This window comes from Mytilus trossulus, chromosome 5 (assembly GCF_036588685.1).
Source record: "Mytilus trossulus isolate FHL-02 chromosome 5, PNRI_Mtr1.1.1.hap1, whole genome shotgun sequence".
In the NCBI taxonomy this organism is placed as follows: Eukaryota; Metazoa; Mollusca; class Bivalvia; order Mytilida; family Mytilidae; genus Mytilus; species Mytilus trossulus.
This window is the reverse complement of record NC_086377.1, coordinates 55855306-55872564: the sequence shown is the minus strand read 5'-3', so window position 1 is coordinate 55872564 and position 17259 is coordinate 55855306. Positions and strand designations below refer to the sequence as shown.

Sequence of the window (17259 nt, the reverse complement as noted above, 5' to 3'; positions counted from 1 at the left end):
GTTGAAGACCTCACTGTGACTCTAGAATAATCAACAGCATTTAAATGTGTTCCTTTCTTTTATTTGTACTTCGCTGTTCAAATGTACTGATTTTGTGTGAAGCATTGATATTCCATATATCCTTTCTTTTCTATTACGTAATTCATCAGACCACATTTTCATATCTAAGCTGACCCATCTTTGCTCTCATTTCTGTCATATTCCTGTATCACACATGCTTGGCTGATTATGATACATGTGATATGGCTGAGGGACACAATTTTAAAAATTATGGTTTTACTTTACATGTACATGATGTACCATCAAACAAATAAAAAAGGAGATGTGGTACAAACAATATATATATATATATGATTACCAATGGGACAACAACCCTCCAAAGAGACGAAAATGATGTACAAACATATATCCTTAACATTATAAGCATCCTACATACATGACATGTATAACCATAAGACTATTTGCATATTACATGTATAAAGTAGATTGGAAACAGTAATATTAAACAATTATGATGATAATACTAAGAAAAATCTAAAATTTCTAAATTTTATTTGCTTCCTTGAGCATGACATTAAGCACATAAAGCATGTGAGACTTGCTATATTTTCAAAATTATAAATTGTATATATCCGTCATGTACGTTTACCATGTTTACTACCATAGATAACATATCATGATCATGATGTGTATGAAACATATCATGATCATGATGTGTATAATTTCATAATAATAATTTATTGCCTCTTGTGTAAATTACAAAATTAAATAGACCATACATTTACATTTACATCTAGATAAAACTAGTAAATGTCACAACTGTCAACATGGTCAATAAAGAACTTCTTGATTTTTGATTGGAGCGGCTAATCCTCTCATCCCTGCACCAGCTGGTGGAACTTTATTTGTTAGAACTACTTCAAGTTCCTGAAATTCACACAATCTTTGAACATCTTTGTCTTTTCTTAAAATTGTATTGGGCAGTTTTCTGATCTTGTTTATCAATCTTCGTTCGACTCCTAATTCTTTACACATGACTGATTTTAGCGATTCATATGTCAGATTTGATTTATCCATTTCGACCTCAATAAAATCTCTGTCATCTAAATAAGCAACTCTTATTTTCAGAACCAGTTCATTCTCATTTAAACCTTGCATGGTTGGTGCTGTAGTTTTTTGTTGAGTATAAACGATCGGTGCTGTATTTTTCACTTCTATACTTTTATGTTGAGTTAGAGTATGAACTGAGTCAACTCCGTTCCGATTGGTACTCTCTAGATCTGCAACTGGTTGTGTATATGGAAAAACAGGATTTGCTAAATAATTCGGTGTAAAGCTTGACTCGTCCTTTTTAAGGATAGCTATGCGATTTCCCGAACCACCAAGCAGATTAAATAAGTCCTCACTTGTTGTTAAATCTACAGGTTTTTCCCCTTTTGCTGTAAGTAAGTCTTTATTTGCACCTTTTTGTAAAAGGAACTCTATGACACCTTTGTGGTTTCTTTTACACCCCCAGTGAAGCGCAGACCACCCGTTTACAGGATTCTGAGAATTGACATCGATAGAGAATGTCTCCAAGAGTTGTTTTAATGAGTCTTTATCACCATTGCACGCTGCTTCTCTAAATGATTCGTTGTTTTCACTTGTTGCAGTCATGCCTCGTCAAAGCAATAATTGGACAAAGAAAATGAGCGTGGTGAATAAGTATTTTCTGCCCTAATGAGTTTAGCAAGCTGCAAAATCACAACAAGGATGTTGTTAATTCATAAATAAACGGAAAACTAAAACGGGTTTAGTTTCCGTAATTTTAAAACTAAAGAAAAGTGACATTTCAAGTGTAAAAGTGATTTTATATATCCTTGATGTTCTAAATTATGTATTGTTGTATTTAAACTTGTTCATACGAATATTTTAGGTAGACAAAATTTTTCAAGAACTCCCCCCTTTATTCATCCTCAAAACCGGAAGTCCCATGCTTTCTCTAGTTTCAGTTTCAATTTGACTACCCTTGCTGATAATATTGTTTGTATTTTGTAAGCTTATTTGTTTTAATGTTTATCTAATATTAACAGATCATAATTAAACATAAGGCATAAACATGTCAAAGAGGAAGCAGTCCTTATAAATTCATTTGATAATTACTGATTTCTGCAATGTTCAACAACAAAAATTTATGAGCCTTAAGCAGTTAAGTGCACATGTGGAAATATTTTTTTTGGTGTATACATTTACTAGAAGACCACACAATTTTAACTTACCAACTTTTTGTTCATTGAATTATAACTTTACTATTTAAAAGTCTGACATGAAAATAGAGCCACCTTTTAGTTATTTTTTTTTATTTTCAGAAAAAATGTTAAGACTTACCATACTTACTTAGCATCAACCAGCTACTGAAAATGGAATTGACGACAAGGAATAAACTTCTGCTACTGATTGGTGCACCTACTACATTACTACTAGGTTACTGGTTATTACGCAGTGCAGACGATGGTATGATAATTTTTATCTTTTTCGCCACCTCAGTGTCCATAAGGCCATCATATGTTTTCCACCTCAGTGGCCATAGGGCCATTCTTTGTTATACTTTGTTACAGTCTATTATCTGTTTTTGAATCTTCTCCTCTGAAACTTAAGTTTTCCTTTATACCCCATGGCTTCTTTTCTATTTTTTTATCTTGTGATTCTTTATTTTTATTTGTTTTAGTCATTGTTAATCATGTTAATTATATCCCCTTTGTTTAGTGAATACTTTACAAAAAAACAAACCTATTTGTTTTTTTATCTCATTGAAGACGATGAAGAAGAAGAAACTGCCGAAAAGATGGCCACCTCTCGACAAACAGTTATTGATGTAAAAGTTCCACCGAAAGCTGTAGGAGCTGTTATTGGTAGACAGGGAGCTATGATTAAGGAGGTACACATTATATAATTATACATATTATCTTATTTATTTAAACTGACTTATTAACCAAAAAATGTTAGGTTTTTTTAAAAACTTAATAGTATAATGACAGCCGTGGTGTAGTGGTTAGTGCATCCGACTACTAACACAAAGGTTGCTTATTTGATCTCTGCTCCAGGGAATAATTTCAGTATGGTCTTGAAGAACAATAATAGTCTGTCGAAAGGGGACAATATATGGTTGACTCATGTTAAGAATAAGCCGTATCTCTTGCACTTAAAAGACACCCAGGTAGATTTCGAAAAAGAGCAGGCTAATGCCACTATAAGGCAACACTCGCACTGGCAAAGTGGAAAGGGATTAATATAAGTTGCAATAACTTGTTTTCCTATCCACTTTTAATAAATTTGTTTAGACTAACATAGTATTTCTTTTTGCTGAAATTTGCTATTCCAAATTAATTCATGTCTGGAGCCAGTGTTAATTTCTATTTATAGATTCAACAGGTCTCTGGAGCCAGAGTTAATTTCTATTTATAGATTCAACAGGTCTCTGGAGCCAGAGTTAATTTCTATTTATAGATTCAACAGATATCTGGAGCCAAAGTTAATTTCACAGATAACAAGAGAGATTCTCAGGAAGAAAGGGGAGTTGTTATCAGAGGGACACCTGAAGCTGCTCAGATGGCAGAAAATATGATCAGAAAAATCATTGGAGAACTTCCTGTTATTGTTACTGAAGAAATGGTGGTTCCTGGGAAATGTCTCGGTAGAATTATAGGTAAATAAAAATTGATAGTTATTGTTTCTGAAGAAATGGTGGTACCTAGGAAATGTCTCGGCAGAATTATAGGTGAATAAAGGATCTGTTAAAAGGTGTTTGAATTTATAAATGCTGCATACCCAATTATCCTCTAGAAAAAAAGTATAACAAAAATACCAAGACAAATTCAAAAAGGGAAAAATCCATAAAAAGTAACAATCAACCACTACCAAACCATAGAACAAATGATGAATAACTGACAAATAAATACTCTGCATATAGTTCTATATAAAAAATCTTGAATGAAAATAATAAATGTGTGATAAATCTTTAACAGGTAGAAATGGTGACACTATTCGTCAGATGTCACGAACTTCTAAAGCCAAAGTTTACGTTGACAGAACATGTGATGATTATAGAGAATCTGAGAGAACTGTTACCATTACTGGTACCAAAGAAAACATAGAGCTGGCTAAGGTGAGTTAAAAAGGGAAAACAGGGATTCAGAAAAATAGTGACCTATTACTGGTACCAAAGAAAATATAGAGCTTGCTATAAAGATGAGTTAAGAAGGGGAAACAGGGATTCAGAAAAATAGTTACCTATTATTGGTATTAAAGAAAACATAGAGCTAGCTACAGTAAGTAAACAAGAGGAAACAGAAATTCAGTAAAATAGTGACCTATTATTGGTACTAAAGATAACAGAGCTAATGTGAGTTAAGGGGAAACAGGGATTCAGACAAATAGTCACACATTACTGGTACCAACGAAAACAGAACTGGCTAAGATGAGTAAAGAAGGAGAAACAGGGATTTGGAAAAATAGTTACTTATTACTGGTACCTAAGAAAAAAAAGCGTTTGCCATATACTGTAGTTAAGTTAATTAAAAAAATGAAAGTGACATATTTCTGGTACTAATGAAAATATAGAGCTTGCTATAAAGATGAGTTAAGAAGGGGAAACAGGTGAGTTAAGATTCAGAAAAATATTTACCCTGGTTCAAGACTATTTATTAATTCAACAGAGAAATGTAATGGTATTTCATCAGAAAAAAGAGATGTATTTATTGTAAAGCACAGACAACTTTCCAGATGTAATCTACTCTTCATAATTTTTTTAAAATCAGTCAATGTTCTGTTGAAGGGAGATAACTCTAAAGCATACAATTAACTCTATTCCAGTCTATGATACAAGAAAAGATAGATGATGAGGAATTATTCAGAGCCAAGAAAGCTGTAATGGAGGCCAATAGAGAACAAAGACAAAAACCAAAACAACACGTACAAGACAAGCAGACGGAAGGAAGGACAGATATGTCTTCTAGTTACCATGGTAATACAGGTCATTGTAACATACTGTGGATTCATTTGTAATTTCATAAGTAGAAGTGATATTTTATGTTTTTCACTCCCAGTATTTGCAAGTTTCTCATAAAGAAATAAGAAGATTTGAAATTATAGCCAATGGGACAACTCTACATTGAAGACCCAGGGTTTAAGCTAGGATTTTAAGGGCTTTAGTCACTTTGGCAAAATATGAAAATCAACTTTATTTTGTATTACAGCAAGGTACCAAGGATGTTTATTAATAGCTATACATCTTTGTAAGACTTTAAATGACTTAGGCACGATTGCCAGTTATTGCATGATTTGACTTATTTAGCCTTTATTATGAAAAGATTCTGATATAGAATACAGAAATCTAGTTGACAATTTCACTTCAGTTTTTTCCAGGGGACATTCCTGGTCAATAAAAGTTGGATTCCATTTTTTTTAAAAGAAATCAAAGCAGATTCACAGTCATTTTGAAAACCATTTCATGAACAGGTTAATGACAAAACTGATGAGGGCTAGCAAAATCACTGCAAAGACCAAACAACTTAGGGCTGTTCCAGAAAATACTATGTCCCCCCCAGGGAAGGCAATTTTTTTTAAATATTATGTGGGTGGTTGTAGTTGAAATACCAAAATGCAAAGGGAGTGCTGTTCTAATTCAATTTTATTTCTGTGGGTGGTGGGGGTTAAAAAAAAGTGCCGTCCCTGGGGGGAACATAGTATTTTCTGGAACAGCCCTTAGAAGTTAACAAGTTATCTGTATAGATATGTGTTTAAAATTAGAACATAGGAACTGATTATTACAGTTTGAAACAGTGATATTTAAAATTTAATGTATAAGGCTATTAACTCAGACCTTTCTATTTACAGATGAAGCTAATGGAGTCCCAGAGCCCACTGAACTCCAACAGGTCCATCCAGCAGTGAGAGGATGGCCCGCAGGCAGGGACTATATTGAGGTCTATGTGTCCGCCGTGGCTAACCCAGGACTGTTCTGGGTCCAAATTCTATCTTCTATGTCTGTTGAGTTGGATAACTTGGTCGATAGAATCACTTCATTTTATACCTCAGAAATGCCACAGGTTTGTAAATGATGTCAGTCAAAAGTACATAGGGTCTAGGAAAGGAATATTTCATTTTATACCTCAGAAATGCCACAGGTTTGCTAAGGGCTATTCCATTATAATGTATATGGAGGATAGGACGGGACTTTTAAAATATCCCTGAAACCAAGAACTTTTTTTTAAAGAATTTTGCATAATGGTAATAGATGCATACTGAAAAAAGACTCATGACCCACATTCAATAATTAAACTTCCCTTCCTACCCTCCTGCATACATTTTAATGGAATAGCCCTAAGGATAGTTCTACCTATTGGATTGAATTACAAAATTTTATACCTCCTACAAATGTCAGAAATTAATTTCTAAGCTAAAAACAACATGAAAAATTGTTTTTGTACAGAACAAACAAAGAGACAAAACAGCTTTTAATATTTTTTACTATTATAATAAAATATAAATTCATATAGATACATTTATCTCGGACCAAACTATCAAACCTCTATCCATATCTATCTGGATATATTTTAGCCTTACCAATCTAAGTAAAGGTTGTGTCCCTTGGTCTGTCAAATTTCTTGTATTTGTTTGAATTGAACTACATTTAGGTATATAAAAAAATTCTCTAGTAAGGCTGACTTCCAAGATAATGAAAATCAGCTGTATTTCTTTGCATTTTTCTTTGAGTGTTATCAATTTTAAGAGTCTCTGATAACCCATTATTTAGTAAGCAAGAGTTCAGTGGTTTGTTATTTCTTGTTTTGACAATGTAATATGTTTAATAGCATGTACTTTTCATGGTTATAATGTTTAATAGCAGGGTTACTATGTTTGATAGCATTTATCATTCAGACTGAGACTCAGTCTAACGATGTTAAGTGGTGTTTATCCTAAAGAGTTGTGTTGTTTAACAGCCTTTATTTTACAGGGTTACGATGTTAAGTGGTGTTTATCCTAAAGAGTTGCGTTGTTTAACAGCCTTTATTTTACAGGGTTACGATGTTAAGTGGTGTTTATCTTACAGAGTTGTGTTGTTTAACAGCCTTTATTTTACAGGGTTACGATGTTAAGTGGTGTTTATCTTACAGAGTTGTGTTGTTTAACAGCCTTTATTTTACAGGGTAACGATGTTAAGTGGTGTTTATCCTAAAGAGTTGTGTTGTTTAACAGCCTTTATTTTACAGGGTTACGATGTTAAGTGGTGTTTATCCTAAAGAGTTGCGTTGTTTAACAGCCTTTATTTTACAGGGTTACGATGTTAAGTGGTGTTTATCCTAAAGAGTTGCGTTGTTTAACAGCCTTTATTTTACAGGGTTACGATGTTAAGTGGTGTTTATCCTAAAGAGTTGCGTTGTTTAACAGCCTTTATTTTACAGGGTTACGATGTTAAGTGGTGTTTATCCTAAAGAGTTGCGTTGTTTAACAGCCTTTATTTTACAGGGTTACGATGTTAAGTGGTGTTTATCCTAAAGAGTTGCGTTGTTTAACAGCCTTTATTTTACAGGGTTACGATGTTAAGTGGTGTTTATCCTAAAGAGTTGCGTTGTTTAACAGCCTTTATTTTACAGGGTTACGATGTTAAGTGGTGTTTATCCTAAAGAGTTGCGTTGTTTAACAGCCTTTATTTTACAGGGTTACGATGTTAAGTGGTGTTTATCCTAAAGAGTTGCGTTGTTTAACAGCCTTTATTTTACAGGGTTACGATGTTAAGTGGTGTTTATCCTAAAGAGTTGCGTTGTTTAACAGCCTTTATTTTACAGGGTTACGATGTTAAGTGGTGTTTATCCTAAAATGTTGCGTTGTTTAACAGCCTTTATTTTACAGGGTTACGATGTTAAGTGGTGTTTATCCTAAAGAGTTGCATTGTTTAACAGCCTTTATTTTACAGGGTTACGATGTTAAGTGGTGTTTATCTTACAGAGTCACGTTATTTAAAAGCCTTTATTTTACAGGGTTACGATGTTAAGTGGTGTTTATCCTAAAGAGTTGCGTTGTTTAACAGCCTTTATTTTACAGGGTTACGATGTTAAGTGGTGTTTATCCTAAAGAGTTGCGTTGTTTAACAGCCTTTATTTTACAGGCTTACGATGTTAAGTGGTGTTTATCTTACAGAGTCACGTTATTTAAAAGCCTTTATTTTTCAGGGTTACGATGTTAAGTGGTGTTTATCTTACAGAGTCACGTTATTTAAGAGCCTTTATTTTACAGGGATAATAATAGCATTTATTTTACAGGGTTACGATGTTAAGTGGTGTTTATCTTACAGTGTTGTGTTTTATAATCGTGAGCATTTATTTTACAGGGTTACGATGTATCAAACCCATCAACAGGAGATCTGGTAGCTGCACCATTTGAGAATGATACCTCATGGTATAGAGCCAAGGTGATGGGGGTAGAGGGCGACACTTTAGATCTGTTGTATGTTGATTATGGAGACAGTGGTTATCTCCCCTTCAACAAGGTTCGAAGACTGAGGTAAATAGATATGACTTCCTTTGAGGTTCAAATTTTATTCATCTAAGCATTGAACATATACAATAGAAGAAGTGGTATGATTGCCATGAGACAACAGAAGACCAAATGACACTGAAATTAACATCTATAGGTCACTATACGGCCTTCAACAATGAGCAAAGCCCATATTCAGATATAAAAGGCCCTGGAATTACAAAATGTAAAACAATTCAAACCAAAGAACTAACAACCTTATTAATGTACAAGAAATTGAACGACAAACAAATATGCAGCCACAAATGACAACCACTAAATTACAGGGTCCTGACTTGAGACAGGCACAAACACACAGAATGTGGCAAGGTTAAACATGTAAGTGGGATCCCAACCCTTCCCTTACCTGGGATAGTGGTGAAACAGTACAACATAAGAACTAACTATGAAAATCACTTGAAAAAGGCTTAACTCATCAGATAGATACAAATAAAAATACATGTGTTTTGTTTAAATAATATTCTTGTTGAATATTGCAAACTATCAAAACAGCTAAACTCATTCCCTGTGTCTGCAGTTACTTTGTTTTTGTCTTGTTAATCTTGTGTTTTTTAGGACAAAACTCTGTCAAATTCATTAAAAACTGTCCTTCCATTCCCTTTGTGTCTTTTTTTTACACCATTTATGGGCATAATGTTTTCTGTTCTGTACAGCCATTCTTCTGTCAGTCCTGCTTCAGGTTAAAGTTTTTGATAATGGTAGTTTTTGATGAAGTTGAAGTCCAATCAACTTGAAATTTAATCATGTTCCTTATGTAATGATCTTTCTAATTTTAATGCCAAATTAGAGATTTTATCTGATTTTCAAGGTCCAATGAACATGGAAAAGGATATTGCGGATGGGGCATCCTTGTACTTGGGACACATTCTTGTTTATCATCTATTGTCTTTTAACTCTTTAAATATTTTTTTCCTCTTTTTGATTGGAACAATTCTTGGTCACAATCATATATATAAAGTTTGAAATGAAAAATTAGCATGTCTGTCTACTTTTATTAATTTAAAAAAAAATTAGAGGCAACTTTTATATTTGCAACAGACTACTTTGGTAACCATAACTTAATGAAATATTTATCTGTGGACTCATTGAAGCATTGAATAAATATGAAAAGTAATTATAGTCATTATCTCCCCTTGTTCAATGATATTGATCATTGTTTACTTGCTGTGTCCATCACCAGTAATTTGACACAGGTACCATGAGATTATTATAGTTTTGTTCTTTCAGATCTGAATTTGAGGCCTTGCCATTCCAAGCTATAGAGTGTAATCTTAGTTTTGTTCTTACAGATCTGAATTTGAGGCCTTGCCATTCCAAGCTCTAGAGTGTAATCTTAGTTTTGTTCTTCCAGATCTGAATTTGAGGCCTTGCCATTCCAAGCTCTAGAGTGTAATCTTAGTTTTGTTCTTCCAGATCTGAATTTGAGGCCTTGCCATTCCAAGCTCTAGAGTGTAATCTTAGTTTTGTTCTTTCAGATCTGAATTTGAGGCCTTGCCATTCCAAGCTATAGAGTGTAATCTTAGTTTTGTTCTTCCAGATCTGAATTTGAGGCCTTGCCATTCCAAGCTATAGAGTGTAATCTTAGTTTTGTTCTTTCAGATCTGAATTTGAGGCCTTGCCATTCCAAGCTATAGAGTGTAATCTTAGTTTTGTTCTTTCAGATCTGAATTTGAGGCCTTGCCATTCCAAGCTCTAGAGTGTAATCTTAGTTTTGTTCTTACAGATCTGAATTTGAGGCCTTGCCATTCCAAGCTCTAGAGTGTAATCTTAGTTTTGTTCTTACAGATCTGAATTTGAGGCCTTGCCATTCCAAGCTATAGAGTGTAATCTTAGTTTTGTTCTTTCAGATCTGAATTTGAGGCCTTGCCATTCCAAGCTATAGAGTGTAATCTTAGTTTTGTTCTTCCAGATCTGAATTTGAGGCCTTGCCATTCCAAGCTCTAGAGTGTAATCTTAGTTTTGTTCTTTCAGATCTGAATTTGAGGCCTTGCCATTCCAAGCTCTAGAGTGTAATCTTAGTTTTGTTCTTCCAGATCTGAATTTGAGGCCTTGCCATTCCAAGCTCTAGAGTGTAATCTTAGTTTTGTTCTTTCAGATCTGAATTTGAGGCCTTGCCATTCCAAGCTATAGAGTGTAATCTTAGTTTTGTTCTTTCAGATCTGAATTTGAGGCCTTGCCATTCCAAGCTCTAGAGTGTAATCTTAGTTTTGTTCTTCCAGATCTGAATTTGAGGCCTTGCCATTCCAAGCTATAGAGTGTAATCTGGCTCATGTTAAACCTGTTGGTAAGTACTGTAAATTCAGAAATTATTGCGATGTTTTTATTATTGAGAAAAGAAGCCACAGGGTTCTAATCTCAATAATTTAAATTTGCATTTTGAAGTTTTTTATATGAAGTAAACAGGATTTTTTTCAATGTCGCAAAAGTTAAAATCACATTTAATTTCAGTCTGCACTGTTAGCCAATAGTCTGCTGCCTCAGACTAGTAAAATTTCATTCAGACTCAGACCTGCCAACTATCCCGATTTTCGCGGTATCATCCCGATTTTTACCCCTCAACCCGAATCCCGATATCGGGATTGTAAAATTAGTCAAAATCCCGATTATCAACAAATATACCCGAAAAAATTATTGTTTACCGATTTTGAAGTTTTTCTGATCAATTTTAAAAAATCAATCATTTTACCTGGGGACATATTATGACAAGTCAATGACCCTAAGCTAATCAACAGTCACAACAGGTGTCATAATTAGTGGTTGTATGTAATCAGATTACCTAATGGGTCGTAACAATCCTCAAAATTAATTTGTATTAATTTGGTGAAACCTTTCAATTTTAATCAATTTATCATACAAGCACAATTTGCAACATTTGCCATAGTTCCACAGCAAAATCATAATTAATTGAAAGATGAGAACTGTAAAGAACTCTCAAGAAAAGATCGTTTATCTTGAAATTTGTTTAATTTGTGAAAGCAGACATCGTGTGTCTGTTGATCTAAAATCGACGCCATTTTGTGTACACTTCTACTGTGTTACTGTATAAGCCTCCGCAGGTAAGAGCACCTCTGAATACAAAGAAAGATAACTCAAATTGAATCCATTTTCTCATTGATACTGATATAAAGACCATGAGTAAGACTAAATCAAAATATGTCTTCATCCTTCTTACTTTAGGACATGTAGTTTTAGGTGTTTTGAGTCAAGGTTCATAGATGAGAAGGTCTTTGGAGGGAGGAAAGGGGGGTCTCTACTTTGAATCCTTTATTTTTAATGCCATTTTCTCTATTCCTCAGTTATTTTGTCAATTCTATAATTTAATAGTACAAGAATCATGCAAATAAAAGTAACCAAGGCCTACAAGCTCATCATTAGTATACCAAAAGAAAAAAGAAGAGAACTTAGACTATTTTAGGAGTAAAAAACATTGCTCACAGAAATTGTAACCCTTAAAAATCTTGTCGCGCGCTAAATCCCCCATGGAGATTTTCAAAAGTTGGCAGGTCTGCAGACTAAAAAGTTTTGGCAAAATTTTGTTTTGACCTATAAAAAATTGACAGAATATTGGTCTACCGACTAGTAGTTGAAAAAGTTTTTAGTGCAGACTGCATTTTAGTCTAGAATGACAAAATCGGAGTAATAAATGCACACAATAATTTCTAAATTTACAGTAAATCTTAATTATATTGGTACATATCTATCTGACAGCTAAGTGGAAGTTATAGAATGTATAAAATATTAACTCTGAGGCGAAGGGTTCAGTTAAAAAAAATGCCTAAAAGTGAAACAACATGAAATGGGGGATAGCTGTTTTCAAAATTTTAAAGTGTAGCACAGTCCATGTTTCCAGGATATTTCAAATATTGTAGTCTAAAATTTAAAACCATATCATTAGAATATAATAGAGCCTTGCTTTATTTAAGCAGAAGATTTCATAACAAATACATAGTTATCTCTTAAAGGAGGGGGCCGGATCTTTTTTGGGACGTCAGGTTCAGGTGTTATTAAGCTTGAGATTTTTGAGATTGATCATTTCGGAATCAGGGTATTCTTTTTTTGAATTTTGGGATGGAGGGATTAAAATTTCTTTAAATTTGGGACATGAGGACTTCCTGTTTTTAAGCTGGATTTCAGAATCAGGACCTCTTGAACCCCCCTCTTTAATTGCAAATATGTTATAGAATAGAATAGAATAGAATATCTTTTATTTCCATAAGAGGTACCCTCAAGGGGCATAAGTGCATATACATAAATTACAATATAAAGTTACAAACAATTACAAATACAATAAAGCAGAACAGCAAAACAGTATGCTTTAAAAAGTTAGACATTTTAAATATTACTTACAGTATCCCAGTGTTATATTATAAATGTTTACTGCAGGTGTTTTGATAAGAAATAGCCAAGTTGTTTTAAAATATTAATAGACTCACAGTTTAATAGCCAAATAAATTTATTGACCATATCCAAGGAGTAAATTTTTTTACATTCTTTAAATAACAGGTCTCTATCCTTAGAGTATACAGGACATTCTATAAGAAAATGAAGTATATACATGTATAAAAGCTTATTTATAAAAGAAGTTTATAAAGCTACATGTCAAATCTCAGTTAATGACAACCTTTACATTTTTAATAACAAACATGGAAGAATGTAAGGAAACCTTGCGAAATCGTGTTTTTCTCTTATTTCTTTCTTATAATACTCTATAATCTGCACCCCTGTCTGAAATGAGGTTTTGAAATTTCTATAGCACAACGCTGTAGGAGAGGTATCTATTTCTAAGATTGTATAAATTGATCTTTAAGTTTCTGTCCAACACATTTTGAAGGATGAAAATATAACTTAATGTTGCCAAATTGGGTCAGACATTTAAGATCTTAACAAGGTTAAACTCCATTAACTTGAGATAGTGGTGTAACCAAAAATCATGTAAATAAACTGTTGAAATGACTGAAATTATCAGTTTCCAAAAGAGAACAAAACAATTGTTACTAATTTTACTGACAAAGGACACACAGGTCCAAACTCAGAGAACTCTTACTGAAATCATTGAAAAACAAGTACCTAACAAATAATATTGAATCCACAGTAATAGATTGGTACTTAATGAATAATAATAAAAAATCCAACGTAAACAATTTTTTTTTTATTATACTCCCCTGCAACGAGTTGCAGAGGGTATAATGTTATTGACCCGTCCGTCAGTCCGTCTGTCCGTCAGTCCGTCCATCCGTCCGTCAGTCCTGTTTCTTGTCATCACAACTCCTCTCAAACAACACAACAGAATTTCACGAAACCTTTTCAGATAATAAGGACATACTACATAGTTGTGCATATCGACGGGAAATTGCGATTCATTTTTTTTTCTAGGAGTTATGCCCCTTTGACCGTATTTACTTTAATGTACTACTGCAACAGGCTGTCATCACAACTCCTCTCAAACCACACAACAAAATTTCACGAAACCTTTTCAGATAATAAGGACATACTACATAGTTGTGCATATCGACGGGAAATTGCGATTCATTTTTTTTTCTAGGAGTTATGCCCCTTTGACCGTATTTACTTTAATGTACTACTGCAACAGGCTGTCATCACAACTCCTCTCAAACCACACAACAAAATTTCACGAAACCTTTTTAGATAATAAGGACATACTATGTAGTTGTGCATATCGATGGGAAATTGCGATTCATTTTTTTTTCTAGGAGTTACGCCCCTTTGAACGTATTTACTTTAATGTATTACTGCAACAGTCTGTCATCGCAAATCCTCTCAAACCAAACAACAGAATTTCACGAAACCTTTTCAGATAATAAGGACATACTATGTAGTTGTGCATATCGACGGGAAATTGCGATTCATTTTTTTTCTAGGAGTTACACCCCTTTTAACTTATTTGCTTCAATGTACTACTGCAACAGTTTGTCATCTCACCTCCTCTGAAAGCAGTGACAACAGAATTTCATGAAATTTTGTAGATAATAAGGACATACTATTTAGATGTGCATATTGGCAGGAAATTAATTTTTCTTATACAATTTTTTTTTCTTACACTTATTTAATTTCTCCAATGACAATGTGGGGACGTGGGGTATGTATGCGTGCTCACTAAGGTTCTTTAATTGAAAAAATATTTGACATTGAATTGTAAATTTGTTTTATCAGGTGACACATGGAGTGAAGACTCGATAGAAGTATTTGATGAGTTGACATATGCTGCAAAATGGAAAGTTTTAATGGCCAAGAAAATAAACCATCACCAATCTAGTATGGGTATTATACCTGTGTTAGAACTTATGGATACTAATACAGATAAGGTAAATAATTCCCTGTGCCAGGGGCAAATCCAGCCACTTTAAAAAGGGGTTCCAACCATATATTTCCAAACAAAAGAATTAGAAACCCTAGAATACTCTCCTGAGTCTGCTACTGTATGTGGTATGACAGCCAAAGTTATAAAACATTGGTTCTTCAGAGTTCAAATAATTCAGATATCAGTTACTAGAGGTCACCCTACAGCCATTAATAATGACCATAACTAATACCATATGTAATGTCATTTCTGCCGTGGACATTGACAAAAACTCATGCAGTATACTAATTATAGTTAGCTATAAACTTTTCAAATGACAACCACTTAATTACGGGCTCCTGACTTTGAACAGGCACATATACCATGTATGTAACTCAAAAAGGGTCCTAAAACAGTAATTATGTGAGAAATAAAAGAATTGGACATTTATGATTATAATTCAGATCTTTAGATGTATGATTTCATTTTATTATTAAGAAGTTAAGTCTGTAATGGAATGCATAAACATCGTATAAAAAAGAAGATGTACAAATACACATCATTCTAAAAAACAAAAATTACAAGTTGATATTAAGCATTATAAATAACCATTACTTTCCACATAAGAACAGTAGACTGTCTTGTTCGTGGTTGGTAGGTTGGTTAATACAGACAAGGAAGTAGTACAGAGTTCGCTTTTCAGTGTGAGGTCAAACTTTGAATAACATTATGAAAGGCCCTGATTATGTTCATATACTGTGGATTCGTTACTTTTTGTTGGATACCAATTTTTGTGGGTACAGGTGAACCACGAAATTAAATGTTCAACGATCACCAATTTTTGCATAGGCCTGAATGCATATTTTGGCTAAACCACGAAATTGAATATCCACGAACATGCAAGTTTTCCTGAACCCACGAAAATTGGTACCCACTAAAATAAATGAATCTACAGTACCATTTAGAATACAAAACTGATTAATTTGACAACCAATGAATTATTTATTAAACAGGATGTAAATATTGCTCAAGAAATGGTGAAACGAGGATATGCAATGTGGGATGAATCAGACTGAAATAAATTAAAGTGCCATACTAAAGATAGACAACTGTATCAACAGAAAAGTTTGAAAATAATGGATGTGAAAAATGTGATTGTCAGGCATCAAAAGATTTTTAAAAGTATTAATACAGCATTGTGTTTTTGGTGCTATATGTTTTATATATTGTTAAGTTGTTTTGTAACAGTTTTGATACAAATGTTAGTTAAAAGTTTTGATGCTTGGCATTTTGTAACATTTTGTAAAAAAGACCATAACAAAACAAATATAGGTTAATATGCATTTATAACTGAAATATGAAAATCATGAAATTATCATTATTTAGTTCTCCCTATTTTTTGGACGTCTATTACCTGTAAGACATTGGTGTTATGTTTTATACTTCTGATTAGGTCCTTTATGGAATAATTACTTACCATATATCATTATTGCATTATCAACCATTTATTTAGAATAATTATATGAAGTCATTTAACACTAGTCATGTTGTAAACTTGATGTTTTCTGATTTTGGTGTATTTGTTACTATTGTACATAATTTGCTGTTGCTCTACAGAAAGAAATAAGTATTACTTTATTCAATTGCAATTTTTAAGAGAGTTGTATTTCATTTAAGTGCGTAGCAGCCATACAATTTCATTCTACTTATAAGGTTGTAAACTCAGGGCATTATGTTTTCTAGTTTGTGAATCTTTACTGTATCCGATTTTGGTCAGTGTAGTTAACCATTAAGTTGTGGTCAAATTGAAACTTAATACACATAGATATAAGAAGATGTGGGATGATGAGTGCCAATGAGACGTCTCTCTATCCAAGTCCTTATTTGTAAAAGTAAACCATTATAGGTCAAAGTAAGGCCTTCAACATAGAGCATTGACTCACACCATGTTCATTATGATGTTAACTGTGAAAGCTATATTCAAATTTTGCCCCAATTTCATGAATCACTGAACCATACCGGCCAACTTTTCAAAATGCCCATTGGGGTTTTGCATGCAAGATGGCTGTCATAGTCCTAAAAAAACCTTCAAGGGGTCCAAAAAATACATTTTAATGTTGTTTTTAGGCTTTAATATTCATTCTTTTATAAGCCTAAAGTCATTGTAAAATTAATTGTTTTGTTTAAATTGTGGACAAAATTGCTCTTTCAAATTTGGGAGCCTCCATTGGGGAAATCCCCTGTAAATAGTGACAGTTGGCAGGTATGTGAACCTAGAAATGTGATAGTGTAAAACTAAAATATTCTCAGGATAGAATTTTAAGCTAAGTTAGTTAACTATGCATTTTGGTCACTAGAACTTAAAACTTAGGGCATTATGATTATGA

General features: G+C 33.3%; 2 protein-coding genes across 3 annotated transcripts; one reads left to right on the top strand and one right to left on the bottom strand.

Annotated features, from left to right (window-relative positions):
• Window positions 1–823: 823 nt before the first annotated feature.
• Window positions 824–1755, bottom strand: LOC134718935 (ankyrin repeat domain-containing protein 40-like). The gene has a single exon (XM_063581794.1). It carries the CDS (start codon window positions 1654–1656, stop codon window positions 832–834), a length of 825 nt encoding a protein of 274 aa, XP_063437864.1. The 5' UTR covers window positions 1657–1755; the 3' UTR covers window positions 824–831.
• A 182-nt stretch (window positions 1756–1937) lies between these two features.
• Window positions 1938–16027, top strand: LOC134718934 (tudor and KH domain-containing protein-like). Of its 2 annotated transcripts, none has more exons than XM_063581792.1 (11): window positions 1938–2033; window positions 2349–2493; window positions 2796–2917; window positions 3487–3685; window positions 4005–4144; window positions 4852–5002; window positions 5875–6086; window positions 8369–8541; window positions 10794–10858; window positions 14746–14897; window positions 15886–16027. In XM_063581792.1, exons 2-11 carry the CDS (start codon window positions 2400–2402, stop codon window positions 15946–15948), a joined length of 1371 nt encoding a protein of 456 aa, XP_063437862.1. In that variant the 5' UTR covers window positions 1938–2033; window positions 2349–2399; the 3' UTR covers window positions 15949–16027. The 2 variants fall into 2 exon arrangements, with proteins under 2 accessions (XP_063437862.1, XP_063437863.1); XM_063581793.1 differs by having other exon boundaries at window positions 1951–2022.
• The last annotated feature ends 1232 nt before the right edge of the window (window positions 16028–17259 follow it).